The sequence below is a fragment of the Sorex fumeus genome, unplaced genomic scaffold (assembly GCF_029834395.1).
Source record: "Sorex fumeus unplaced genomic scaffold, SorFum_2.1 ptg000063l, whole genome shotgun sequence".
Taxonomy (NCBI): domain Eukaryota; kingdom Metazoa; phylum Chordata; class Mammalia; order Eulipotyphla; family Soricidae; genus Sorex; species Sorex fumeus.
The window spans coordinates 19180593-19207690 of NW_026606120.1; the positions used below are offsets into that span (position 1 = coordinate 19180593).

General features: G+C 60.2%; 1 protein-coding gene across 2 annotated transcripts; it reads right to left on the reverse strand.

Annotated features, from left to right (window-relative positions):
* Nucleotides 1-504: 504 nt before the first annotated feature.
* On the reverse strand, nt 505-26603 carry SEMA4D (semaphorin 4D). Of its 2 annotated transcripts, XM_056127218.1 has the most exons (17): nt 26501-26603; nt 24656-24801; nt 24292-24354; nt 22827-22925; nt 20920-21013; nt 20003-20119; nt 19248-19399; nt 17700-17875; nt 17464-17620; nt 14906-15128; nt 13897-14012; nt 11429-11601; nt 11051-11094; nt 8082-8291; nt 2834-3043; nt 1895-1992; nt 505-1326 (listed from the first exon to the last, which is right to left on the reverse strand). In XM_056127218.1, exons 1-17 carry the CDS (start codon nt 26580-26582, stop codon nt 1300-1302), a joined length of 2187 nt encoding a protein of 728 aa, XP_055983193.1. In that variant the 5' UTR covers nt 26583-26603; the 3' UTR covers nt 505-1299. The 2 variants fall into 2 exon arrangements, with proteins under 2 accessions (XP_055983193.1, XP_055983192.1); XM_056127217.1 differs by lacking the exons at nt 505-1326; nt 1895-1992; nt 2834-3043; nt 8082-8291 and adding an exon at nt 8430-10613 and having other exon boundaries at nt 26501-26602.
* Between the last annotated feature and the right edge of the window lie 495 nt (nt 26604-27098).

Below are 27098 nucleotides of genomic sequence, written 5' to 3' on the forward strand. Positions count from 1 at the left end.
AAGCCTGAGCACTGCCAGAAACAATACAAAAATGCTGTTGATTCCAGCCTAACCACTTCCACCTGCCTGAAGAGCAGGTGGAAGTGGACTGTTGGGTGAGGATCATAGGGTGTGTGGGCAGGGCTGTGGCAGCCCGAGGTTGAGGGGCAGAAGCCCTATATTGTCGTGCCATGGAAAATAGCATTACTCCCTGTGTGCCCGTGTCTGCAGTGCAGGCCACACGGGCGGGTGGGGGCTGGGAGGGAGAGATCAGAAAGTGGCGGGCAAAGCTGTCCCGGGAACATTAGCTCATGCGGGGAGAAGAGAGAAGTTGGCAGTGAAGTCCTCTGCCCAGGAAGGTTTGCTGGGCCCTGGTCATGCTGTCACTCCTGGCAGAGCCACTGCAGGTGACATCTGTGGCCAGTGCCATCCTCAGCAGTGGCTGGAAATAGGCAGAGAAGCCTCCACACCCCTCTGCCCAGCCCAGCCCTGAACTCACAGAAGAGATGTAGAACTGGGCCTTTATTTTCTCGAGAGAGTAGGCAGCTAAGACTTAACCCGTCACTGGCTTCTCACCAGACTCCCGGTTCTGCTGAGCTCAGTGCCCTGGGCACACATTGCAGAAAACAGTCCCCCAGGAACGACACGGAGTGACTGAGCCGACTGGACTCCACAGAACCTTGGGAGGGCGCAGGGGGTGAGGGGGTTGGTAAAAGCTGCACCCCAGCACGTAGCTCTGTGAGCCAGATGGGGCAGTGGGGACAGTCCAGAGGCACCTGGGGTAAAGGCTCGCTGCTGTCCTGACGGCTGTCGGGGAAGCTTTGGCCTGGTGAACACTCAGGGTATGTTCGCTCTGAAGGACAGGGATTGGCTGGGCCCACAACAAGTGGCTTTTGTCCTCGGAGATGCCGGTGTTGCATTCACAAGCAGGAAGACCTCGGCAGAGGTTTGGACGCCTCTTCAGGCCTCTGCTCACCCAGGAACCCAGGGACAGAGTGCAGCATAAGGACACACCAGAGCATGGCCCTCCTATGCAGTGTCCCTGCTGGCGCCTTGGAGCAGATGTGCGTGCTGCTCTCTGAGACCCCACCTGGGTGCTGGGCACTTCGGTTCCCTGAGGGATCGCAGTGTCATTGGACCCGGACAGGATGGTGGCACCCGTCCTCGCTGCCCTCCCCTGTGGGCTTTGTGGGTGATGGGCTGGCCAGGAGGAGCTGCAGGCCTGGCCGCTGATGCCGTTCCAGACTCTTCCGCGCTGCTGTCCCAGCACGCAGACTTCCTGCCACATAGCCTGGTCCCAAGATGACCCCATGCTGGCGGCTAAAAGGCGTCCTGCTCACAGCGCTCCTGAAAGAACAGCAGCCTCTGAAGTAGGCACAGCAAGGACCCACCCTCCTGACCTCCCCTGCAGCCCAGAAATGGAAGTGGGGGCGGTAAGCGGGAGGTAGAGCGTCAGAAAGGCCCCACCTTTGTCAGCCATAGTGGGGCCTTCAGGGCTCCCGGACCCAAAACTTGGAAGCCTCAAGTTTATGCTGCTATGGCCCTGCCCCTGATCCCCTCCCTCCCTCCTCCTCTCCTGCCCCTCCCCTTCCCCCCACCTCCTCCCCTTTCACTTCTACTTTCTCTTCTCTTCCCCTTGCTCCTCCTCTACCTTTTCTCCTCCCTGCCCTCTCCCCTCCCCCTAACTCAGAGACAGGGCTGCTCTAGGGTCACCCCGTCTAGCTTTCTGGCTCTGTCCAGGGGTGACCTGGGGCACCTTCCCAGGCCTCGTCCTGCCTCGTGTGGGTCTGTCCCCACCCCCCACCCCCCTTGCTCTTTTCCCAACTGGGGTCCCAGATGCTGGCAGGGAAGTGATGTGGGGTCCCCAGGCCCCCCTAGAGACCCAGAGGCAGCCCTGCCCAGGGAAGCCACATACCCAAGCCTTCCTCCAGCCCTGCAGCAGGCGGTCGTGCTCACCCGCCGCAGCCCTCCAGGCGCTGAGCTCCCGTTGCCACTGCTCCTGCGGTGCCGCTTCTGCAAGACACACGGAGCCACTCAGGCCTCAAGGCAGAGCGAGCAGCCACTGCTCCTGGGCCTCCTCCCAGCCTGCCTGTGTCCCCGCCACCAGCACACATGGCACTGCTGCCGGAGTCATCGTGGGCATCTTAGTGCAAAGGGGAGAAATGTGGACTGTCCGTTTCTCAGGTGCAACATGCATGTACAAATTGTGTGTGGGAGCCACCCCTGGCAGTGCTGGAACCCTATGGGATGCTGGGGGTTGAACCCGGGTTGGCCACATGCAAGGCACGCGGCCCTACATGTACAAACGCTTGAGAACAAAACAGGAAAAAGTACAAGGTGAGAGGCAGTGATGGGAAGTCGGTTCGGCAGACCCAGCCAAACGTGGCATATGGGGAACGAGCACTGCAGCCATAGGTGAAAGAGCACAGGTCCGCTTTCAGGGAGGCCCGTGCCCACTCTGCACCAGGCACTGACCCTACAGGGCGGCTGGGCACCACCAGACAATGTAAGTGTGGAAGGAAGGGAGTATGATCAGCCGACTGGACTGGGCAGTACGATCACCTTGGCTCAGGTGGGCAAGGAGTGTGGAGGCCTCCCCAGAGACAGCGCGGCTATGGGTGTGGGTGTTGGGTAGGTGCATGTGGGCTTTGTGTAGTGACGTTAAGTGTTGTGTGCAGTTAGGAGTGTGTGTGTGCCTTGTGTGTGTGGCGGTGCGAGGTCTCACGTATGGGGGTGTATTGGGGTGTGTGTGCGTGCCTTGAGGCATGTGCTTCTCAGTGACACCTGGGCACCGGCCTGTCATGTCCCAACCCCCCTGCCCCGGTGTCCTCTGGGTAGGCTGCAGGGCACTTACCAGGTCTCAGGACGTGGACCCATGTGGAGGCTGAAGTGCGCTCCGAGGCAGAGAGGGCAGAGCAGCGGTACTCCGTGCTCTCCTGGACAGTGTCCCGCAGCCAGCTGAGCACGTGGGCCCTGCCGCTGGGCAGCGGGAGCTTCTGCACAGGGACGCACGTCTCTGGCTCACGTCCATTCTTCTCCCAGACGAGGCGAACATCTGCAGGACCTGGGGGCACAGAGAGTATCTCCACCTGCATCCACAGTCCACACAGTCCATGGGGCAGGACCATCCAATCAGCGGTGCTGAGGGGACAAGTATCACTGAGGGGGCACTGCTGAGGGGACATGCACTGTGGAGGGGACGTATCACTGAGGGGGCACTGTGAGGGGACATGTATCACAGGGAGGACACACTGCTAAGGGGACAAGTATCGCTGAGGGGACATATTACTGAGGGGGCACTGCTGAGGGGACATGTATCTGAGGGGACAAGTATCACTGAGGGGGCACTGCTGAGGGGACATGTATCACAGGTGACACACTCGCTGAGGGGGCATGTGTCACTGAGGGGGCACTGCTGAGGGGACATGCACTGAGGAGGGGACGTATCACTGAGCGGGCACTGTGAGGGGACATGTATCACAGAGGGGACACACTGCTGAGGGGACAAGTATCGCTGAGGGGACGTATCACTAAGAGGGCACTGCTGAGGGGACATGTATCTGAGGGGACATGTGTCACTAAGGGGGCACTGCTGAGGGGACACACTGCTGCACAGGCAGGACTTAGGGGAGGCCCAGCGCCAGCAGGTACCCTGGAGGGAGGCCCAGAAGTGCAGTCTGGGGGCAGTTCACTCCCAGTGGCCAGGGAGGCTCAGTGGCAGCTGTCAGGTGGACCTGGGGGTTCTGGATGTGACCAGAAGTGCAGTCTGGGGGCAGTTCACTCCCAGTGGCCAGGGAGGCTCAGTGGCAGCTGCCTTATGGACCTGGGGGTTCTGGATGTGAGTCAGGCCTGAGTGCTGCCCCACACTGCAGGGACAGGTTGATGTGTTCTGCAGTGGCCAGGCACCGCCTGCTGGGCCCTGGGGCTCCTGGCCAGTGTGCTCAGGCTGCCTCAGCCCCTGGGTCCTCAGGTTGGAGTGGGAGGGGTTCTGGCGGGCCACTGTAGATACCGGCACTGTGTTTAAAACAGAAATAAAGCACTGCTTGCAAAGACGTGAGGTTGGTTCTGAAGGAAACTCAGCAAGGCACTAGAAGCATCTGGCATGGAGGACAAGGGACGAGGGCTGGGGCTGGTTCAGTGTGGGGTGTTGCATGGGTCTCACTGTGTGCCATTTCTTTGCACCCAAAGTGAGGTGCTCTGGTCTTAGATGTTGGTACCTTGAGTTTGTACATCCTGACCGGACCGCCTCTACCCACACCCACTCAGGCCCTTCCTAAACGGCCCACACCTTCCCACTCATCCTCCCCATGGCCCTCCCCACTGCCTCTAAGCAGATGACCAGAGTCTCGCGGAAGTTGCTGGCCTTGGAATTCAAACCTTTCTGACCCCTGAAGTCAGTCCTGTAAAGCCCAGCATTTTCCCTGAGCCCTGCACTGCCCAGGGATGACGGTGGGTCCCAGACACTTAAGGAAGGTTTTCACGAACCAAGCCCTGAGCTGAGCTGGCTCCTTGGTGCCTGGAGCCTCAGGAGTTGGAATTTTGGGGGACCAAGTCTGAAGAACCCCCACGTCACGGGCAGATGTGCCCCCGGCACCACTGTCCAAGCATCACTTGATGAACTGGGTCAGGCGGTAGGATGGAGTACTTACATTCCATTTATTCTTTTTAAAACTATCCAACTCATCGGAAGGCAGACGGGATTCAAGAGAGAGATGAAAAGAGTGAGTTAAAACCCAAGGGCTGGGTTGTGACACTGGCGGGGTTGGGGAAGGGGGGGAATCCCCAGGTGGCAGCTAGAACCCACCATGCCCTAAGTGTGCTCAGGTGACGAGGTACCAGGTTAGTCCCACACCCCCCAAGCACCTCCTGAGCCCTGGGGATCTGTCCAGCTCGGGGTGCAGGTGCAGGGGTGTCAGTGGCCCTGCCCCCATAACATCGCCCCCGCCCCCCGCCCCCCCCCCCCCCAGCCCAGCAACCACACCGGGCCCTCAGCAAAGAAGGTCCAGCTGAGCTGCAGGTACAGGGGGCAGAGGAAGGCCCTGCCCAGGGCTCCAGCTGCACCCCCACACCCTACCTTGGAGGCGCCCATTCCCTCGGGCAGCTCCATATGGCTCTGCTCTGTCTGTCTCCTGGGCCAGGCCTGGAGCCTTCTAGGTGGCAGCTGTCCCAGTGTCCTCAGCTGCCCTTCTTGGGGCTCCCCCTGCCAGTCCCAAGCTGTAGGCTCTGTGCTCACTGCCCTTCCTGTTTCCAGTCTGTGGCCCCTCAAGGGCACACAAGGTCAGGTGCTATGGGGGGCACCTGCTGGCAAGGGATGGACATCTCGCTGGAGTGAGGCAGGGGGGGGTCTCCCGCACCCTAGGGCAGCCCCGTGGCCCCTTCCTCTCGGGATTGCATGGAAGGAGCCTGGAGCATGGTGGGTCCCTCCTAGGTCGCCCAGGGGCAAAATATCTCTAGTGCACAACTGTGGGCACAGGAGGAAAGCTGGGGCCTCAGTTTCCCTCCGAGTGCTGGGAGGAACCAGGACACTGGTGAGGCCCTAGAACAGCCCTGCCTCTCCGACCCGAGGCTCTGCAGGCAGGCCCACGACCACTTTCCTTGGCTCCCGGTCTCCCTCGAAGAAACACCCACATAGAATTCCCAGAACCCAGTTCTGCTCTGGGCGGGCACAGCATCTCTCCCGGGGTCAAAGTGCACAAACAGCCCAGCCCCAAGAGCTAAGAGCTGGTGCCATGAGGCCCCCATGGGCCAGTGAAGGGCGCCTGGTGCCTGGCTCCTGCGGGCCCCAGCAGGGCACCCTGGCACCTTCTACACAGCCAGACGAGGAGGCCCAGGGGCTCAGAGATTGCCCCAAGGGGAACAGAGTCCTCGACCCGACCCACGCTCAGATACTGCCCCTCCTTGCCTGGCCTGAGCTGGCAGCGCCTCCAGCAGCCATGTGGGTGTACGTCCAGCCAAGACCGTGTCCTCTTGAGAGCAAGAAGACACTGGCGGCCGAACACACCCAACATTTGTGCGCAATTCAGATAAAGGGGGGACATGGCATTTGCCTTTTCTGCTCTAACAGCCTCTAAGTGGCACTTGTTTGCCGTTACCACCAATAGCCATGCGCTCTGGAAAACCAGGGCCACATGGGGCCCACGGGGCATCTTCCATGTCTAAGGGACATGCACTCGGCTGCAATCTTTTGTTTAACCAACACCAGGCAAATCACCAACTACTTTCCCAAAGGCTCAGAGTTCATTTGAAGAAATTCCTACTTGGTGGGTGTTGGCTATCAACCCGAAGTGTTTTTCGGCTTCATCAGTGAACTGCCCCTTTTCCTTCCCCAGAGACACTTACCATGCTCTTGTGAGCACCCCTAATCCCCCGAGTTTATCTTTAACCTTTTCTTTGTGCTTTACACAATTCCCCAAGTCAGGATTGGTTACTTGCATAAAACTCTCTGGTCACTTTGGACTTTGTATTTGTAGTGAATTACTTGGCTTTCTATTTTCCCTGTAGCCTTTTCATGTTTTACTATAGAGCAATGTTCTCTGCTTAAACACAGAAAGACCATTAATGCCATGCTCCTAATATTATGGGTAACTCTGAAATATATCTACTCCTGGGCATCAGTCATGATTATTTGACTCAGACTTTGGTTGCCATAATTCCTAACACCCCAAAGAAAGGGGTGGGGGGGTCCTACAGTGGAACCTGGATGGACCCGGGGTGAGTGACAAAGCTACCCCGGCATCAAAATGGGACAGTTTAGAAAGCATAAAAGCACAGTCTTGGGGCCGGAGCGATAGCACAGCAGGTAGGGCGTTCGCCTTGCATGCGGCCAACCCGGGTTCGATCCCTGGCATCCCATATGGTCCCTCAAGCACTGCCAGGAGTAATTCCTGAGTGCAAAGCCAGGAGTAACCCCTAAGCATCGCTGGGTGTGACCCAAAAAGCAAAAACAAAACAAAACAAAACAAAGCAAAACAAAAAACCCCCACAGTCTTGATGCAAGCCACTGTGACTCTTAAGAGAGGAACCCCATGGGGAAGGAAGAGCTAAACTGGCTTGAGGACTTAGTCTGAGATTTACGGTAGAAGCCCGTTAGCCTTGCTCTCAGAGCAAAGAAATAAGTTTTCAGAGAACCAAGTTTTCTTAATAAGAACTATATATCTCTTACTGTGTTCATTCAAATAACTGCAAGTATTAATAAGAAGTAAACTTAACTGTTTAATATGTACAATTAAAGGGAAAGAGAAAAGCAATATAGATGTCCCTGGGAGACAGAGTGTGTCCTTGAGTTAAACCCTGCCCCATCCATGTCCTTTACCTCTGTACATGATCAATCACACCTATGCACAGTCCTGTACCTTGAACCCCCTCAGAAGTTCTGTATCTAACAGCTCTGCATTAAACGGGCCATCCTGACCACCAGTCTGTGTTCCTATCTCTTTGTCCTCTGCTGGAGAGGCCGGGAAGGCAGTTCTTGGCCACACACGTGTCCAACCCAGGTTGCATCTGCAGCATCCCCATCAGGAGCGATTCCTGAGTGCAGAGCCAGGAGTAACCCCTGAGCATCTCCAGGTGTACCCCCTGCCACACCTCCCCCCCTAAAAACAATTCCTACTTGGGGCTGGCATGATAGCATGGCAGTGAGGGCGCTTGCCTTGCGCACAGCTGACCCAATTTGATCTCCAGCATCCCACAGGGTTACCCTGAGCACAGCCAGGAGTAACCCCTGAGCACCACTGGCTGTGGCCCCCCAAACAAAAACAAGACCCCTGACCCTCCCACCCAAATCTTCAAGCACCTAAAATCACACCCAATTGTGAGCAGACACAGAAGCCCCCAGAGTGCAAGGATGCAACCTGCATTCAGCAGGAAGACCTGGGCTCTCTCTGGGCAGGACGCAGCCTCAGCCCCGAGTGGCTGCCCAGGGGACGGCCAGGGCTGGGACCAAAGGCCGCCCTGCAGCCCACAGAGCCTCCCGCTGTCAACATGTGACTCTGGGGGAGCCCTCCATGACAGCGCGGAACTTCTGGCTGTCCATCGGGGGTCACTGGGGATGAGGGCAGCTGAGGAGGAGGCCCGCCCCCCCCCCCCACAGGTGCCCCACTCACCTGTGGCCTGGCAGAAGAGGTGGAAGGTCCCCAAAGCACGCACGTACTGTGCCTGGTCACTGAGCAAAGGTGGCAGGAAGGCGACCCCCGAGGTGCTGTCAGGCCCTGAGCCTGAGGCGGGCCAGGGGCCTCGGGGAGAGGAAGCAGAGTCGGGGCCCACACAGGACAGAGAGGAGGAGCCCGGAGGAGAGAGGGGCAGAGGAGCAGAGGCTGGAGACAGAGGACAGAGAGAAGGTGCTGAGGAGCAGCGGCCGGGACAGGCGTGGGGAGGAGTGCGGGGACCCCCCCCCCCCCCGCTGCTCCCAGCACGCGGGTCTGCAGCCTAGGCCAATGACACGCGTCCACATCCAGGATATAAGTGTCTAGTTTATTTGATTACTTTGCAAATGTATACAATTCCAGGTAGAAAAATAAAAACAAAGTAAATCTTATAAAACACGAACAAACGTTGACACTAAAACAGTCGCAGGGCACGGAGCTGGGAGAGGCCCCACCCCCACCGCGGGCGCACACAGCAGGGCCGGTCGCTCCTTGCTCAGCCTGGGGGACGCGGCACCCGGTACAGGCACCGGGGGGTACCCCAGGCCTCCGAGCAGGTTCCCAAGGGGACAGCACATGAGAGTGAGCGGGGGACAGTGGGGGTGAGGGAGGAGCAGGTGGCGGCACTGGGATGACCTGACAAGTCCCACTGACCTGGGGCGCAAGGGACACTCTTGTGCCTGAAGCTGGGCTGACCCTAGAGTCCCCCCACCCCCGCCAGCCTTGGCAGAGGCGCCCCCTCCCCAACTCTCCATCTTGGAAAAACCTCAAAGAAGAGAATGACAACAACAACGAAGAGTACGGAAAGGAAATCTCTCTGAAAACCAAATTTCCTTTAAGGAACCAAATCAATGAAAATGTTTTTTTTTTAAAAAAAAAAAAGTTGCCTGTGTTCTCGAGAGATGGGTTTTGTTTGGATTTCTAGAAAAGCAGAAAGAATGCATTTTAGCAAAAATAAGTTTATCCCTGAGAATCTGAAACAACTTAAGCCCTATCTTATCCTGACGGAAGAAAAAAAAATCTCCAGGAGGTCTCTCTTCGGAAGAAGAAAGCGTCTACGCTTCAGCAATTAAAGGAACAAAAACTGAAACGAACAGCAAACAGACCAAGACAAGGAAAGCCTAATCCAAAAAACAAACAAACAAACAAACAAACAAACAAATAAAACAGGGAAGAAAAGGTTCATGCCAATCTGGGCAACAGATAAGTTACCAATCTGATAAACTAAAACGTCACTTCCAATCTGGAATTAAATTATCGTTCAGTGGCTGCCATGGGGGGGGGGGGGGAGCAGGGGCAGACTCGAGGGTGGGGGCCTCCCACGCCCCTGGTGGTCCCACAGTGCCCACCCCGGCGTGAGGACCCCCACCCTGCATCCCCTGCACTCCCCGTGCCCCTGCGGCCGGGCGGGCTCGCCGTCTTCCCAGAGGACAAAGACACCACGTCACACGCTTGACCCAAGAGAAAGAGACACAGAAGATGGAGGTTTGCAGACCCCCGGTGGGCGGGGGGGGGGGGGGGGGGCAGGGGGCGGGGCAGGAAGACAACCGGCCACCAGGGCTGAGCCTCAGTCCCCGTCGGCGTCCGAGTCAGCGAACTTGAGCTCGCATTTGACGTCGAAGGGCCGGTCCCGGATGGGGAGGTCGTCCAGCCTCTGCGAGTCCTCGCGGTCGGTGGGTGCCCGGCTGGCCATGGTGTCCTGCTCCGTCTCGTAGCCCGTGTCCAGGGCTGGCCTCGGCTGCCCGCCGTTGTGCTGCGAGTAGCTGCCTGGCTCCACCAGCGTCTCTTTCACGCTCTGCTCGCAGTCCGAGAAGTCGGGCGCTGGCTGCTTCTTGCCCAGCAGCATGGCCGTGCGGAACTTGAGGCATTGGCTGGGCAGGTAGCCCTTGTAGCAGTTGTAGGAGAAGAGGCCCAGGCAGAGGAGGAAGAAGAAGAGGAAGAGGAACATGAGCAGGTGGTTGTCGCCGGCCTTGAGGTACAGCGTCTTCTCCGAGTGCAGCTGGGGAACTGTGTTGATGACGATCCTGGGCTCGCAGGCGGTGCTGGTGGGCGCGGAGCCGTCCGGCAGGTCGGCGGCACTCGGCGTGGGGGCCCGCGGAGTGGGGGTCTGCAGCAAGGAGCCCTGGGTGGGCCGCTCGGACACCCTGGGGGTGAGCCTCCTGCTTTCTGTGGGGGCGGCCGACGGGTGGGAGGCCGGCGTGGTCGGCAGGGGCACGAGGACCTCCAGGACGTGCCTGGCCACCAGCTGCTCGACCGTCCTGTTGCGGACTTTCTCCTCAGTCAGGCACCGGTATACCCCGCTGTCCCCCTCAGACAGGTTGAAGATGAGCAGATTCTTCCTGCCCAGGAAGCTGTACTTGGGGCTCTCAGCCGCCAGCACCCCGTTCTGGAACTTCCACACCACCCGGGCCAGGTTGGACTTTTGGGAGCATTTGAGTTCGGCCGTGCTGCCGTGCGTGAAAAAATGCTGCCGGAAACTTTCTTTCACTTTATCTGGAACATCAAAATAAACGTGCACACGCGTCAACAACCCCCAGTGGGCAGGTGTCCGAAGCCTTTAAAGCTAGGTCACCGGGCACAGGGAGGGCACCGGGGCTGCCTCCGCCGGAGCAACACAGCATCTTCCAGAACGACCAAGGAGCCGGTGGAGCCTTGGTGAGACGAGGAGCTACGATGACAGAGCCAGCCGGCCCGCCCGCTCGCACGAGCCCCTTGCCCAGGGCGGCCTGTGTGCGGGGTTCGCGCCAGGGGACCCCCGCATGCTAAGCAGAGCAGAAGCAGCTCAAGAGTGGCTGGGAGCCCCAGGGAAGAGACACGTTGCCTATGGCGCCAGGCGGTTCTCTCTGGGGCCGGACCAGAAAGGAAAGCGAGCGCAGTGTGATGCCCGCCCGAGCCTACGCTCTACAGGGCAGGGGACCGGGGAGTCTTACCTGGGCAGCTGGACACGTCCCCGCTCATGTCTTGTATCAGAGACCTGCAAGACAAGGGGCAGTCAAGCAGGTGGTACTTTTCCTGAGCAGGGGCTTGGGGGATGGGGGCATGCACCTGGGGCTGGAAAGCGCTTGTGGGGCAGGGCTAAGTGTGTGCAGGGGGTGTAGCATATGCACCTGGGGTGCGGCGTGGCTGTGCAGGGGGCGGGGCGTATGCTCCTGGGGCGGGGCGGGGCACTGCAGGGGGCGGGGCGTATGCACCTGGGGCGGGGCGCACTCGGGAGTGGGGGGGGGGGGGGAGGGGGGAGGGGGGAGGGGGGGGGCGGTGGTATATATACACAGGTTCTCCTTCCAGGGCGCAGCATGTGTGTCCCTTACCTGTGGGAGCCGTGGGTCTCGTGCAGGGGCACGCAGGCAGCCTCGGCCTGGCTCCAGGCACAGTAGGGGTCCCTGGCCAGCACACAGTCCTGGCAGGAACCGTGCTTCCTACAGAAGGCCACGGGCACCTGCACCACACCTGCATTGGAGCCTGCGTAAACGAACTTCTGGCCCTGTGTGGGAACAGGAGAAGGGGAGAGGGGGGCAGGTGAGCCGCTGCCCACGGCCTCCTCCCTCAGATCCCAGCACCAGTGAAGGGGCACAGGACACAGATCCTGGGGCGTTCCGGGCTGACTTGGGGCACACTGGCCTCTGTCCCCGCTGTCCTGCTTGTCCATGCCCTCAGTTGGCACCAAATCCTCTGGACAAGGGTGGAATCTGCCACCCTGCAGCCTCTGAAGCCCGTCGTGGCCTCCAATGGCTACTGCTGGGGGGGATCTGGCCATGGGGCCAGGACGCCTTAACCAGACCAGATCAGAAGCCAGAGCCACGGGGGGGGGGGGGGGAGGAAGGGGGGGAAAAGGGGTTCACAAGTAAGTGTGCCCGGCTGGAGGGTGCCAGTTCTGCCCTCACAAGACCCTGTGCACCCCACATGGGTACTCAGCAACACCTCTCCCTGCCCTGGGACCCCCTGGCAGCAGAGCTCAGAGCGGCTGCAGGTGGATGGCTGCCTCCCCTGTGCCCCACCTTCCTCTGTCCTTGCCCCAGTGGCTCCAGTGGGGTGGCAGAGGAGAGGACACAGTGTCTCTGAGAGGGCTAACTGCAGCAACCTGGGAGGCAGGTGAGCGCTTAGCAAGGAGGATCGAGGGACCCAGGAGCTTTTGCAGAAAGCTCAAAGGGCCAGCAGGGTCCCCAAGAAATCCTGGCCGGCCCAGAATGAGAGTGCAGGGTCAGAGCACCTGCCCTGCAAACGGCCAGCCCAGTCCCTGGCACCACCATGTTGGGTCTTTTAAGCACTAGGAGTGATCCCTGAGCAGAGCCAGGGCATGAGTCCTGAGAAGCACTGGCGGTGGACCCCAAACCCAAAATGATCAAACACTGGCCACAGGTATGGTCGGAGTGGAACAGGTGCAGCCAGCTACCAGGGCGCCCACGGTATATGCCACCGCAGAGGGGGGATTTAGTGTGTGTGTGGGGGGTGCAGGCAAACACACAAAAATGGGCAGTACCTGGCCTAGTGCATGGGCGGGCAGGAGGGACGTGGGAGATGGTGCAGTCCCCCTGCGTTCCCACAGCTACCAGCCACTGTGGGGCCTGAAGGAAGGTCCAGGGACCCTCTTTCCCCTGCAGGATTTGGGCTCAGCCCGGCCCCAGCAGGGCAGACCCACTGACCACAATTAGAAGAAACTGGGCCGCTCAAAGACGTGCCCTTCATGGTCTGTGGTCACCTCCCCAGGGTCCCGGCCCCGCCCTGAGGAGGCCACGCCCACCCAGCTGACCGCCCACCTCCCCCTCTCCCACCAGGCTCTGAGGTCCCCCGCTGTCCCGTGCTGGTGGCCTCAGGGCGCAGGCTCCAGGGAGGCGTCCGTCCCAGTAGTGGACTGTCTGGGGTCGGAGTTCGGGAGACGGCGGTCCCCTCAGGGCCCTGCTGCAGGACCATCGGAGTGCAGTGCGGGGAAAGTGCACAGCACAGGGTTGGGCGCCACCCTGGGGGAGAAGGGCTGGCCCAGCACCCAGGGGCAGACAGCAGCAGAGGAGATGGGCACCCAGAGAAGACAGCGGACACGGCCCCATGCGCTGGTAGAAGCCTGGAGTCTGCTCAGACAGGCAGCAGGCGGGAAGAGCCTGAGCTGGGGCCCCCGCATGCACGGACACGCACAGACCCACCTGCACACTGCGGGGTTGCAGCCTGAGGGAGGACCCTGCAGGGATGGGTCCCTGCTGTTGCAACCCCCCGCCCTGTCCGTGGGGTCCCAGTGGGGCACACAGACCAGATCAGGAAATGGGAAGCCAGACAGAGCAGGGCAGGGCCCAGCGGGGACCCGTGGTCTCCCGTCCGGCCTCGATGTTCCAACAGCCTGTTTCCGGCAGGACACCAAGGGCCAGCTCGAGGCCAGGCCCACTGCCCCTGAATGTTTCCACAGCCCCACGAGGGCGGGGTTGGTGTTTGTACATACATGGGGGGCCCCAGCAGAGAGTCCTGGACACCCAGCCCAGCGGACACAGTTCCACACTATTGGCCCCGACGTGCCGGCAAGGCTCTGAGCTGCTGAGGACGTCTGTCTGGGTGGCCCAAGGCCAGGTTCCCAGGACAGGGGCCCACACCCGGGTCAGTGGGAGAAAACTCATCCCGGGGCGGCCTCGGGCACTGCAGTCGCCCACAAGAGGGCACTGTGGTACCGGCCCACGGCTGGTCGGCACTGGAGGGGCTGGGGTGGCCGGACAGCACCAAGCGCCACCTTGCATGAGCACCTGAACACGGCAGCAGCCCCCGCTGGCACACAGAGGAGATGCCAGGGGCCTCCTACCTTCCCAGAGGACAGTAGCAGCGTCTGCACGGGTTCCGGGTCCCGGAACAGCTGCGTCTCCTCGATGATGTGGGCCTCCCCATCCAGGCTGACGGCCTTGTGCAGGGCGCCGCGGTCTGCAAGGCCAAAACCACAGTCACATGCCCACCGGGAGGAGGGGGCGGCGCTGGCACCACCAGTCGTGGAGGCCAATGCCACTCTTGGCCCTCAGCTCCTCCCGCGAGGGGACGGTGACTGCCCAGAATCACATCAGACACAGGACAATGAAGACTGGGAATCCACATGGGGTGGTTATTCCAGAAAAGGGCATGCCCACCGGGCTATGCCCGGGTCCCACATCCAGCTCAGGGGGTAGGGGGGGGGGAGTAAGGGGGCTGTACACTCCGTTAGGACTGGAACCGGGGCCAGGGCTGCGGCCACATAGAAAGGCCAGTGCCTTGAGCCTGGGACAATTTCTTCATTCCGGACTTTCTCTCCCTCCCCTATCTCTGGTGTTCAGGGCTTGCCCCTGGTTCTACGCTTAGGCTCACTCCTGGCCCTATACTTAGGATCACTCCCGGCAAGGCTATGTGGTACAGGGATAGAACGCAAGTCCCCTGTTTGCAAATTCAGTGAGTGTGCCCCTGGCTGTACGTTTGCCACAGCCCCAGCATCATCTGTCTGACTGACAGACAAATGAGCATCCCATTTGGTTCCAGCATCCCTCACCCAGGAAGCTGCCCTGCATCAGGCCCGCTCCCCATTCCAGAAACCCAACACACCCGAGGCTGCAGGGAGGCCGCGCCCATCCCTGGCAGGCCAGGACAGGCCCACCCTGGCTGGGCGTGCATGCGGGAACCACCTGGGCTCCCTCGGCACCAGCCCAGATCCACCAGACTTGAACTTCCAGATCCACTGGCCAGGCACGCGGCTTGGAGCCCTGCCCAGGTGGCGTGCGGGTCACAGACCAGGCGTCCCCGGCGTGCTGGTGGCCCCCACGTCCCCCACCAGAACACAGCCCCGGGCCCACCTGTGCCGACAAACAACACGTCGTAGGCCGTCCCGTCCAGGGCGCGGGTCCGGTCCACGGCGATCTGCGTGTAGTTCACGCCACTCTTGATGAGCCGTGGCCTGTTGTCCGCTGGGGTCACGGAGTCATCCATGAGCGGGTGGTCCTTGACGAACTGCAGGGTCTTGTCAGGCAGGCTGAGGGAGTTGGAGAAGTTGGCGGCCCGTGCCGCGTTGTCGATGCACTGCAGGAAGGCGTCTGGGGGTCAGCAGCGTGGACACAGCCCCGCCCTCTGGGAACCCGAGCCACCCACAGGCAGAGCGGGAGACTGAGCAAACCCGGTGAGCTGACCACAGGGACCGAGGGTGCATCCTGGGCCTCTGGAGACGCGGGCCTGTTCTGGAGGGGCGGTGCGGGAATGAACCCTGGTCGCAGGTATGCCAGGGTACCTCGACCTCGAGCCCACCCCCTGCCTGGCACAGGTTGCTTTGATCCAAGGATGAGACTGTGTCCCCCAAAGGCAAGGGGTAGGGGGTTTCCCAGGTCTTCACGGAGCAGATAAAATGGCCAAACTCTCGGAAGTGGAAACTGGACAGAGACCACTCAAGAGCACCCCCGGGGACGGGGCAGGACGGTGCAATGGCCACAGCCTGCAGGGAGGTCTGGAGGCCGGCACAGCGGGAACACAAGGGAGCAGGTTCCCTTAGAAAGGTGAGGGTCGGGCTGGAGCGATAGCACAGCGGTAAGGCGTTCGCCTTACAAGCGGCCAACATGGCCGACCCGAGTTCGATTCCTCTGCCCCTCTCGGAGAGCCCGGCAAGCTACCGAGAGTATCTCGCCCGCACGGCAGAGCCTGGCAAGCTCCCCGTGACGTATTCGATATGCCAGAGACAGTAACAACAAAGTCTCCAATGGAGACATTACTGGGCCCGCTCGAGCAAATCAACGATCAACGGGAGGGCCTTACTTCCGTACGTTTATATGCAAATAAACGATTTAAAAAAAAAAAAAAGAAAGAAAGGTGAGGGTCAGGGAGATAATACAGGGGTAAGGGTGCCCGCCTTGCCTGCCCTGACCAGTCTGATGCCCGGCACCACATACGGTCCCCATCGCGCCGCCAGGAGTGACCCGTGAGTGCGGTCAGGAGTCAGCCCTGAGCGCCGCTGAATGTGGCCCCCAAACCAAAGAGACAAAAGGAATGACGAGTCACTCCACAGGATCTCGGGGTGGGGAGTTTGTTGAGCTGTGGGGGGCAGCCACGTGGCTGGGGACGGTTCTGCCCACAGGCTGGCCACCATGTTCCCCATGGGAGCCCCACCGAGTGGGTGCTGCTAAGTGAGCCTCAGAAGCCGGCAATTCATACATAAAACCCACTGATTTCAGGAGAAAACTGTGACACCCCCCCCCACCCCACACTGATGAGCAAGCAGTTGGAGCTGATCAGAGCACAGGGGCCAAGAAAGCTCGTCTCTCTGCAGAAGCAGACAATGAAGCAGACCTGACGAGATTGTGCAAGGTCGAGTTCACAAACAGCCCATGCCGGCCAGGGCAGTTCCTGGTGGGGGCAGAATGTGGCAACAGCAGTTACGCAACTCAAAAATGAGAAGAACCAGAGGGAGCGCGCGCGTGAGTGTGAGCGTGTCTGTGTCCGTGTGTGAGCACGTGAGTAGAAGAATGCCTGTGTGTGTCTGAATGAACATATGAGTTAGTGTGTGAGTGCATGTGTACGTGTGTATGTGAGAGCCTGAGTATAAGAGTGACTGCCTCTGTGTGTATCTGACTGTGAGTGTGCGCGAGTGCGTGTGAGTCAGTGTGTGTGTATGTGTGCACATGTGTGTGAGTCTGAGCGTGAGTGCCTCTGTGTGTATGACTGTGAGTGTGCGAGTGTGTATCTGGGTGTGTACATGTCTCTGCACATGTGAGCCTTAGTATGAGTGTGTGAGTGCCTGTGTGTGTATGACTGTGAGTGTGCATGAGTGCATAAGTCAGTGTGTGTATGCTTGTGTGTGCACGTGTGTGTGAGCCTGAGTATGAGTGTGTGTCTCTGTGCGTATCTGTGAGTGTGCGGATGTGTGTGGATGTGTGCACATGTGTGTGAGCCTGAGTGTGTGAGCGCCTCTGTGTGTATGACTATGAGTGGGCGAGTGCGTGTCTGAGTGTGTACATGTCTGTGCACATGTGAGCCTTAGTGAGTGCCTCTGTGTGTGTATGACTGTGAGTGTGCATGAGTGCATGAGTCAGTGTGTGTGTGTACATGTATGTGCACGTGTGTATGAGCCTGAGTATCAGTGAGTGCCTCTGTGTGTATCTGACTGTGAGTGTGCGAATGCGTGAGTCAGTGTGTATGTACATGTGTGTGCACGTGTGAGCCTGAGTATGCGTGTGTAAGTGCCTCTGTGTGTGTATCTGAGTGTGCGAGTGCATATGAGTCAGTGTGTGTGTCTGTGTATCTGTGCACTCACAGCCCTTCCCAGTCCAAGTGTGTCTGGGGGTGCATGCGTGTGTGTGTGTGTGTGTATGAAGCATGCATGTGTGTCTGTGTCTGCCCGTGTCCTCTCCCAGCCCCCAGCCGCACTTACCGCCCCGGGCCTTGGCGAGGGCAGGGTGCCGCTGTAGCGCACCCACTTGGTGTGCGACTGCTCCACTGTGGCGCTCTGCATGTACTTCCCCTGCGAGAAGACGGCGTCCACCGTGGACAGGTTGTACGCACACACAGCCGACAATCCCACGTTGTTCCTGGGGAGGAGGGTCAGCGTGAGGGCACGGCGGGACGGGGGCCCACATCCTTCCTGTCCCCTCTGGCGGGGGCACTCACAGCTGCGGCGTGAAAACCCCGTAGAACACGGGCTCCTTCAGGTCGGGGGCCCGGAGCACAAACGCGTCCTGCAGCACGTTGAAGACCAGGCTGCTGTCGGGCCTGGAGCACACCAGCCGCGCCTTGAGGAAGGACGTCCATTTCTTCTGCAGGGTGCGCTGGCCACCCTTGTCCCCCTGGAACCCAAGAGCATGGTGCTCAGTGGAGGGTAGACGCGCCCATGAGGGAGTGATGGGCACGGGGCAGGGGGTGGGAGGGTGGGCGGTGCCCTAGACCCCCATCCCCACAGGCCAGGAGAAGCAAGCAAGCCGGCTGCAGACAGTGAGGTGCTGCCCTGGCTGGCTAGGACCAAGGGCAAGACCCCCAGGGGTCAGGCCCTTGGGGCAAAGTCAGTGACAACAGCACACAGACTCCAGCAGGGGGCGCTGAGGCCCTCACGGCCACCCACACGCGCAGGCCAGACCCTGGTCAGCACGAGGCCTGGGAGCCAGCAAGAGGCCCTGCTGTCCTGAGGCGTCCTCCTGGCCAGGCCGCCATCCTCTCCCCCCACCCGACTGGGGTCTGAGCATCTCTCCACACTCCTGGCGCCTTCGGCGGGACGTGCAAAGGCCCTGGTCTGCAGAATCCCCAACTCTGAGGGGTTTGTTTTGGCGGGGGATGGGGTGCAGGGTTGGGGGGTGAGGAGTGTTGGGCCACACCTGGCGATGCTCAGGGCCTCTCCTGGTGGGGTCAGCTCCAGGCAACGCAAGGGCCTGCTCTGCTACGCTAGCTCTCCACCCCACAGACTCTGAACTCTGGATGCAGAGAAACTGAAGTGCCCAGAATCTCCCGAATACTGAAGCAGATGCACCGTCCTCACCCGCACGGGGAACAGGGACACCCCCGTTTCAACAGAACCTCTTTAATGCAGGAAGCAGAAACCAGCTTCACCGGGTTGCAGGGGGGTGGTGGTGAGGAAGTGGCCTGGAAGGCTGGGGGTGGGGTGGGGGGGAGGGAATAGTGGGAAGGGACTGGCAGACAAAACCCTTTGCGCCTGGGCTTCACCTATGAACAGGCTGGCTAAACCTGTGTTTATACAGACCCTCCAGTTAAGACACAATTTGGTTCTCATTATTTTTAATATTTTTATTATTAAGTCTGTCTGTCCTCCCTTTGTTCATCGATTTGCTCGAGCGGGCCCAGTAACGTCTCCATTGTGAGACTTTGTTGTTACTGTGTTTGGCATATTGAATACGTCACAGGGAGCTTGCCAGGCTCTGCCGTGCGGGCGAGATACTCTCAGTAGCTTGCCGGGCTCTCCGAGAGGGGCGGAGGAATCGAACCCAGCTCGGCCGGACTGGCTGCGTGCAAGGCAAACGCCCTACCGCTGTGCTATCGCTCCCATTATTATTATGGTTGAAGGGAGAAAATAAGATTCTCTGTGAAGCCCTCGACATCGGCCCCTCCTGAGGGTGGGGCCAACATGCAGCAGCTGAGGACAGTGAGGCAGGGTGAGGGGGTTGCCTGGAGACAGGCTGCAGATCTGGTGGGGGGGGTCGCATGGCTCACCTTGCACACCCTCGCGACACGGGGGATCAGGAGCTTGACAACGAACTCGTACTCCACAGACACCTCAGTGAAGAAGAAGTACACGCGGTCGTCCCCGCCTGTGGCGCTGTCGGGGCTCTCCCGCACCACGTCCGAAAACACGAAGCTGGGCTCTGCGGGAGACAGCCCGTCAGGGAGCGCCGGGCACAGCCCAAGACATCCCCCTCCCCAACCCCGCCCCAGGAAGCCCGACTCCGGGGGGCCACCTGCAGGGTGCGAACAGACTGGAGCTCCCCCCAGATCCGAGGCCCTCGGGTGGGTGGCCTGACCACGGGCACTGAGGCAGCATCCCCGTCCACCAGGCAACCCCCCCCCACCAGCCGCCATGGAGGGCTGAGTCCCAAGCACAGCCCCCCTCTGCACCAAGGGTCAGCAGCCCCGAGACCCAAACATGATCATCAGGCTCCCGTGGCCAGGCCGCGGGCACAGAGCACTGGGCAATGGCCTGTGATTCTAAAGCCACAAGGACACGTATGTGCCACCAGCCATGACCCCCACCTACGTACGAGAGCCCTGCGTGCCCACAAAGGGACACAGTGGCCCAAGCGCGCTCCTGCCTGTGGGTCACACCCCGTGGGACACCTCACAGAGCCCAGCGGTGAGGGGACACAGGCTGGGCCAGCAGGAGGCTCCACCGGGTTGGGGACTGCCCTCAGAGGGAAAGACCCCCCCCCCACACACTTTCTCTTGCCATGAGAGGCTGGCCCGAGGCTCACCATTCAGCCACGGAATCGCATATTCGGTCCTCAAGAGGCTGTGCTGCAAAGAATTCCGGGAGATGATGGGTTCACTCCCCAAGAAGTTGTAGGACGTCCCAGAATAAAGGTCTCCATCTGCAGCGGCCCACAAGCACGGAGGGGAACAAAATCAGGGGCAGCAGTGGGCACGGTGCCCAGCACCACCCTGCCCAGGGGCAGAGGCTTGAGTCTACCCACACACGTGCCCAACCTGTGTTCTCTGTGTTACACTAATGTGGACCATTTTAATTCCGTTTTAAACATCACTCTACATTTAAATTTAGGAACTTATCTAAGCATCATGGTTTGCAACACTGAAGGGCGGGATGAACATCATGTTCCAACGCGGACACGGACAGTTGTGTTTTGTGTGGGGGCCATACCTGGTGTGCATAGGGATCTCTCCTGGTGGGGTGCGGGGGACCATTTGGGATGCTGGGGGTCACACCTGGGCCGGCCATTATAAGGCAAGCGCCCTACCCGCTGTGCTACTGCTCTGGCCCCAGACACGGACAATTTTATGCTCCATGCTCAGATGTTTTCTATGAGATTTGGCAATGCTAGTGTAAGCTACTTTAACAGGGGCCTACGCAGGCTCCCAGGTCAACCAGAGGCAGCCTGTCACAACTCTCCGGGATACGGATGCTCCAGCCCACGGGCCAAATGTTCCAGACAACCTGCAGCATGGGGACGCAAAGTCTTTCCCCACCTGCCCAGCTGGTGGACTCAGTGGTGCCCAGAGTGCTCAGACCTCCCACTGGGGGTCTCCGCAGTGCCCCTCCTGCTTCTTGTGAGGATGGCGACTTAGAGCAGGAGGCAGAGGAGGTGACGAAGGAAACAGTGGGGCCCGATACAACCTCTGGGAAGGACCCGACAGCAGTGTCCAGGGGACTCACCGACCATCACGGATGTGTAGCTCTGGGCTGGGTCAAACGGACACCTGCCTTTGCCGTCTTCATTTCTCCCCAGGAACTGGAAAGATGTTAAGTTCTACAAAAGGGAAGAAACAGTGACTCGGGGACAGCACCTGAGCTTCCGTGACAGTCGTGGCTTTGCTGTGCCGTGCGTTCATGCTCACTGTGCCGGGGGTGGCATGTGCCCTCCTGCCAAGAGGGCCTGACACCCAGCGTCCTTACTCAGGCACCCGAGACCCAGGTGTGGCTTAGGGCCTCAGTTTACTCATCAGCACTGCCGATGGCACTCAGGTCACAGGGCAGATGCAGGCTGTGCTTGGGGATCAGCGGCTGAGTGGCTGAGCGTATGAGCAAACCATCAGCAGCCCAGAGCCATGGAAGAGCGTGAGCAGAGGGAGGGCTCTGTGCCTGCCCGCCAGTCGCCCCCAGGCTCAGCAGGCCTGCCCGAGGGCAAGTGGCAATACGGGAGCACCAGGAGGCCGGGATCAGATTCAAGGCTCTTGGCCCTCGGAGACCACAGGACCAGGTGCCTGCAGGCTCCCGACGGGACCCGCCAATCACCTTCCTTGGGTTCTTGTCATGTGTGTGTGCACCCACAGGAGGGCCCTGGCAGGCCCAGCTTAGCCAGCAGACCTGTGCATCCTTGTTCCAGGGCTTCTTTCACAGTGGGAGGGGGCTGCACGTGGAGCTGCACATTAGCCCCTGAGACTCTCTTCCCGATTTTTTTTTGAAGTGTGTTTAGGGGGAGAGGGGAGGTTTGGGACACACCCAGCAATGTTTGAGGTTAGCACAGCAGTAGGGCATTTGCCTTGCACAAGGCCGACATGGCCGACTGGAGTTCGATTCCTCCATCCCTCTCGGAGAGCCCGGCAAGCTACCGAGAGTATCGAGCCTGCATGGTAGAGCCTGGCAAGCTCCCCGTGACGTATTCGATATGCCAAACACAGTAACGACAAGTCTCGCGATGGAGATATTACTAGGCCCTCTCAAGCAAAATCGATGAACAACGGGAGGACAGTGATAGTGACAGTGACTCTTGGCTCTGCACTTAGGAATCACTCCTGCTGGGGCTTGGGGATATGTGGTGGGGGGACCAAACTTCAGCCAGCTGTGTGCAAGACCAGCACCTTTCACGTGCAACTGCCCGCCCCTCTCTTTCCTGTCTTTAATCCACATGCTCTTGGGCTGGAGCAATAGCACAGCGGGTAGGGCGTTTGCCTTGCAAGTGGCCAACATGGGCGACCTGAGTTCGATTCCTCCGCCCCTCTCGGAGAGCCCGGCAAGCTACCGTGAGTAACTCGCCCGCACGGCAAAGCCTGGCAAGCTACCCGTGACGTATTCGATATGCCAAACACAGTAACAATCGTCACAATGGAGACGTCACTGGGTCTGCTCAAGCAAACTAATGAACAACGGGAGGACAGTGACAGTGACACTACAGGCTCTTACGGAAAAGCAAACACCAGAGAGGAAAATTGCAGCCCTGGTCCCATCCCCCCAGGGCGTCAGCAAGAGAACAGCTCTCAGCTCTGAACAAATGGGGGGGGGAGGTGCCGTCCAGGACACAGTGTGGGGAATGGGGGTGGGCAGCTGGGTGCCCTGGTGGTACACAAATCTGGAGAAGGTGAAGGTGAGCAGCCAGACAAGCTGGGCATGTCCCAGGGTGGCTCCGCCCTTGCCGTGGGTGTGTCCCAAGGCCACCCTGCCCCTTGCCATGGGCGTGCCCTAGGACAGCTCTGCTGTTACAGCAAGGGGAGCCTTGCTGGTCCCCTTGCTGTAACCCTGTCTCGGGGCTTCGTGGCCAAGATCCCTGGCTTGGTGCGAGGGTGGCAGGGGGCAGGGAGGGCCAATGGCCTGTCAGCCCTCTGTGGGCAGTGGTGCCGGCTCACCAGGTGGTCACAGGTGGGCTGGAAGGCGTTAGTGCCGCACACGTACAAGGCTCCAGTGCCCAGCGGCTGCAGAACCCGGATGTAGTTGAGACACTCGGTCTGTAGGGAGAGAAAAGTGGCATCAGCAGCCACCCACCACCGGGACACCCTCCCCGCTAAGCCCAGCCCAGACCCTCCTTCACTCCAGGTCCACCCTGGTCCCCCATCTGCTGAGCCCACCACTGGAACCTTGGAACCGCCATCTCACCAGGCCCCCAGAGCCCCCCACTCCCCTGCCCAATGCCCCAGCTCCCCTAGGCTTGCCAGGGCAGCTCCAAGTGTTATCCCCAACTCCCAGCCTGGCTCCCCACAGTTCAACACAGGTTGCTGTCACCTTGGTCCAGCCAAAAGCAAGGACAGCTGACCTTGGATGGCTTGGGGGACCACGCAGAGAAGACCAGGCTGCACCCAAGCCAGGCACCAGCACGGGTCTCCGTCTGCTTCCCTTGGTGCGGGGGACACACACCTCCTCCCCACTGACTGGAAAAGCTATTCTTGGCCAGGTAGTGTCTGGACCCTGACACTGGGCGGGGGGGGGAGGGGGGGGGAAGGTCTGGCTGAGGTCAAGTTGAGCCCACCAGACTGGTCTGGCAGGAAAACAGGTGCCACGTAGGACCCCCTCCTGAGCCAACACAGGTAAATGCCTCGTGGCCTGAGAAGCCCCTGCTCCGGAAGGCGCCGGCTGCTGGCCGCTGGCTGCAGAAAACAGCACTGAAGCCAATGTGGACAAATCCCATGGCACCACTCACTGCCCACACTCCTGGGCCCAGGGGTTTTATTTTAGATCATGTTTTAGAATGTGACTGAAAAACTGAGCAAAAGCTTTGAACTGCTTTCTGCTTGGTTCTAAGGGCCACACCTGAGGGTGAATTCCCTGCTCAGGGTTCTGCGGTCACTCCTGGGGGCACCTTGGAGCGCCAGGGAGGGGTAGGGGGGCATCTGTGTGCCCCCGCCCTGCAGACCGCACTTCTACATGACTCCATGTCAGCCAGCCCTGTGGGAGCCACCACCCTAGCAGACTAGCAAGGAACACCCTCCTTAGAGTTGACTCCACCCAGCACCAGCAGCGGGCCCAGAGTCTGCCGTGGCCACTGTGCTGGACTGTCCAGAGACGCAGCAGAGGGACACTGCTGAGACCCGCCCCCGCGGCCACTGGCACGAGGAACCTGCCCTGGCACAGTGGCACTGGCAAGCAGGCACCAGAAACATCCACCCCGAAGACTCCACGTTAGGCCACTTGAATACACTCCATCAGGCCAAATGTAAACAAGTGCCTTTCACATGCATCTCGTGCTGGGCACTGAGGAAGAGATCCTGCAACCACAGTCAGTCGGGGGTGCTGGCCAGGGGGTGGCCAGTGGGCAAGGTCCCTGTGGACAGGAAAAGCCCATGTGCGGGGCAGGACTGGGGGAGGGGGAGAAGTTACCTGCTTGGATTTCCCCTTCTCTGCGCATTTTGCTTTCTTATCTTCTGAGACCTTCCAATAAGCCTGTGTGGAGGGAGGGGGGGGGGGGTTAGCCTCAGGACATGCCCCTCACCCCGGAAAGGAGCCGCAGAGATGGTTCTGGAGCACGCTGGTTCAGGGCCATGTCCACACAGGCCACACGTGCCAGGGCTCGCTCGGCGCAGGACCGTGTGGGCTCTGGAGAGGTCCCTGAGGTGGGTGGGTTAAGGGAGGACAGTGGTCCCAGGGACAGTGCACGCTGGCGGAAGCTGGGGGCTGCTTGGGGGACTGTCACAGAGACAGGGCCGGGGGCCAGCCTGGTCCAGGCCGCCAGGCCGTGGCCTACCTCGTGCAGCTTCTGGGAGACGTCCAGGGCGCTGAGGGCGAACACGGCTTCCCGGGCCCCCACGTACAAGGTGTCCTCGGCCTCATTCAGGAGCAGGACGGAGTAGTTGAAGATGCCAGGCTCCCGGAAGTGCAGCAGCTTCACCTCTGCATGGGGACACGGACGGGGAGGTGGGCGGGGGGGTGGGGGGACACATCAGGCAGCTCCCAGCCCTGTGCAGATCGGGGGCTGCGGGCGGGGAGCCCCACAGTGGGCCTCGCCCCTCAGGAAAGCCTGTGGCTCCTCAGGGGCTGCCCGCACCCACCCATCTGCAGCCACACGGCCACTCTGTGCCCCGCAGTCACAGCAGGCGGCCCCCAGGGCCTTCAGCCACAGAAATGTCACCCATTGTGGTCACCTCCCAGCTCCCACAGTGGCCCCGGGAGCATGACTCTGGCATGACCTCTGGGAGGCTACAGGTGATGCTGTGACTGCCTCTGACCCCGAGGGGCCCATCTGTGGGTCTACGCATGTGCCTGGAGGTGAGAAGGTGCCTGACTAGGCTGGATTGGTTGGGGGGGGGGGGAATTTTTTTTCTAAGAGAAAATCTCTTTAAGAAATATTTTCAAGCCATGGAGGCAGCAGCACATACTAGGGGAAAAGGCAGCTCAGATAGAGAAGGGAGCACCAAGTAAAGGGTGTTGGGAGGATCCTCCCAGGATGGGAGATGCATGCTCAAAGTAGACTATAGACTGAACATGATCGCCACTCAATGCCTCTTTTGCAAACCACAGCACTCAAAAGGAAAGAGAGAACAAAAGGGAATGGCCCTGCCATAGAGGCGGGGTGGGATGGGTGGGATGGGGGGGGGGGCGGGTAGGAGAGATACTGGGATCAGTGGTGGTGGAGAATGGGCACTGGTGGAGGGATGGATCATTGTATAACTGAAACCCAAGCACAAAAACTTGTAAGTCTACAACTGTACCTCATGATGTTTCACTAATAAAAATTTTTAAAAATAAAGTGAACAATTAGAAAAAAAAGAAATATTTTCACTGATGAGGCTGGAGAGAGTACAAGGCGTGCAAGGGCCTCCCTACATGCGGCCCACGGGTGGGGGGGGGGGGGGTGGTGGTGTGTGTGGAAGAGCTACACTGCTGTGACCCAAGCCCCACCAGAACTGAGCCCTGAGCACCACTGGGTGTGACTTCAAAACAAACAAACAAGCAGCTACTACCACGAAGTAAAAACAGCCCCTCCCAGTGAGCCCCCGTGCTGGGCCTGGCTCCTGACACACAAAACAGAAACAGGGACAGTGCGCAGCCCTGCCCGCCCCTGGGGACATGTGCTCAGGAATGAGGATGGCTGGGCCGGCTGCTCTGCCTTCAAAGTGTGGATGCTGTGGGCCTGGTGTCTGCGGGTCACTTCCTGTGGGCTTTTGGGATTTCATGCTTTTGGGGTCTGGCGTGAATGCCCCACTCTGCTCCTGCAGAGAGAACCAGCCCCCACCCCGGCTCTACTCCAGGGCCCCATGTCCTCCAGGGGACAGCCTCACTGCAGGGACGCCCCTCCCTCACCCCGCCCCCTGCCTGAGCAGGGTGCTTAGACCAGCTCCCCAGAGAGGAAGCGGATCACCTGGGAAGCTGCTTCAGCCCACGCCCTGTCCTCAGGGCAGGGAGCCCCCAGGGGTCTGTGCTGGGGGCGGGGCCATGGCACCAATGCCATCACACCAGGAGACCAGCCTCTTCCCTGGGTACGTCCCTGCCACTCAACCAGACAAACACGGGCCAGGACTCCAGGAGGCCCTAGAGCAGGACCTGCCAGGTGGAAATTCCCAGAACCCAGATGCGCAGCCACGGGACTCACCTCTGTGCTCCCAGGTGATCCTCGGTCCGGGTGCGAAGGCCAGGGCTGTGCCCAGCAGCAGGGCAAGTGTGGGCAGCAGCATCCTCACGAGCAGGAGTGTCACTGGCGAGCGCCGTGGGCAGGGGTGAGGGGCAGGCGACTCACAGCCCACGGGCGGGGCCCTGCGGCATGGCCTGATGTTGCGGGCTGACCAGCTCCCTGCGCGCCCACATCTCCCGGCGCACAGCTCAGGTCCCCTCCACGGGGTCACAGGCCTCCCGGGGGCTTCTCAAACGGCGGCTGCAGACAAGACGCTGAGGAGAGAGCAAAGGGGTGACGACTTCTGTGACCCGAGTCTGATGTGCAACCGGGACCCCGAAGTCTGCTGCACCAGAGCCCCCCAGAGGCTGGCCCCACAGCCTCAGTCACGGGGCTGGCAGGGGAAAGGCCCCACAACACAAGACGGGAGTCTGCCCTGGGGGCCGCTCCCCCACCCTTGTTCCTGGCCCTCCAGGACACGAGACGGGCAGGGGCGGGGCTGGTCCCCTCCCGTCAGAGTGCAGCCACGGCCCCATCGACAAGCTTTGGGACAGCACCATGTGTCCACGCACATTGGTGC

What these genes read in the sequence shown, in the direction of transcription:
- SEMA4D (XM_056127217.1), bottom strand. Translation starts at nt 26,582, where the DNA reads ATGCTGCTGCCCACACTTGCCCTGCTGCTGGGCACAGCCCTGGCCTTC. An exon ending in GGGGTTTTCACGCCGCAGCT is followed by an intron (nt 17,621 to 17,699) that starts GTGAGTGCCCCC and finishes CCTCCTCCCCAG; the next exon opens with GAACAACGTGGGATTGTCGG. An exon ending in GAGACCCACGGCTCCCACAG is followed by an intron (nt 11,095 to 11,428) that starts GTAAGGGACACA and finishes CTTGTCTTGCAG; the next exon opens with GTCTCTGATACAAGACATGA.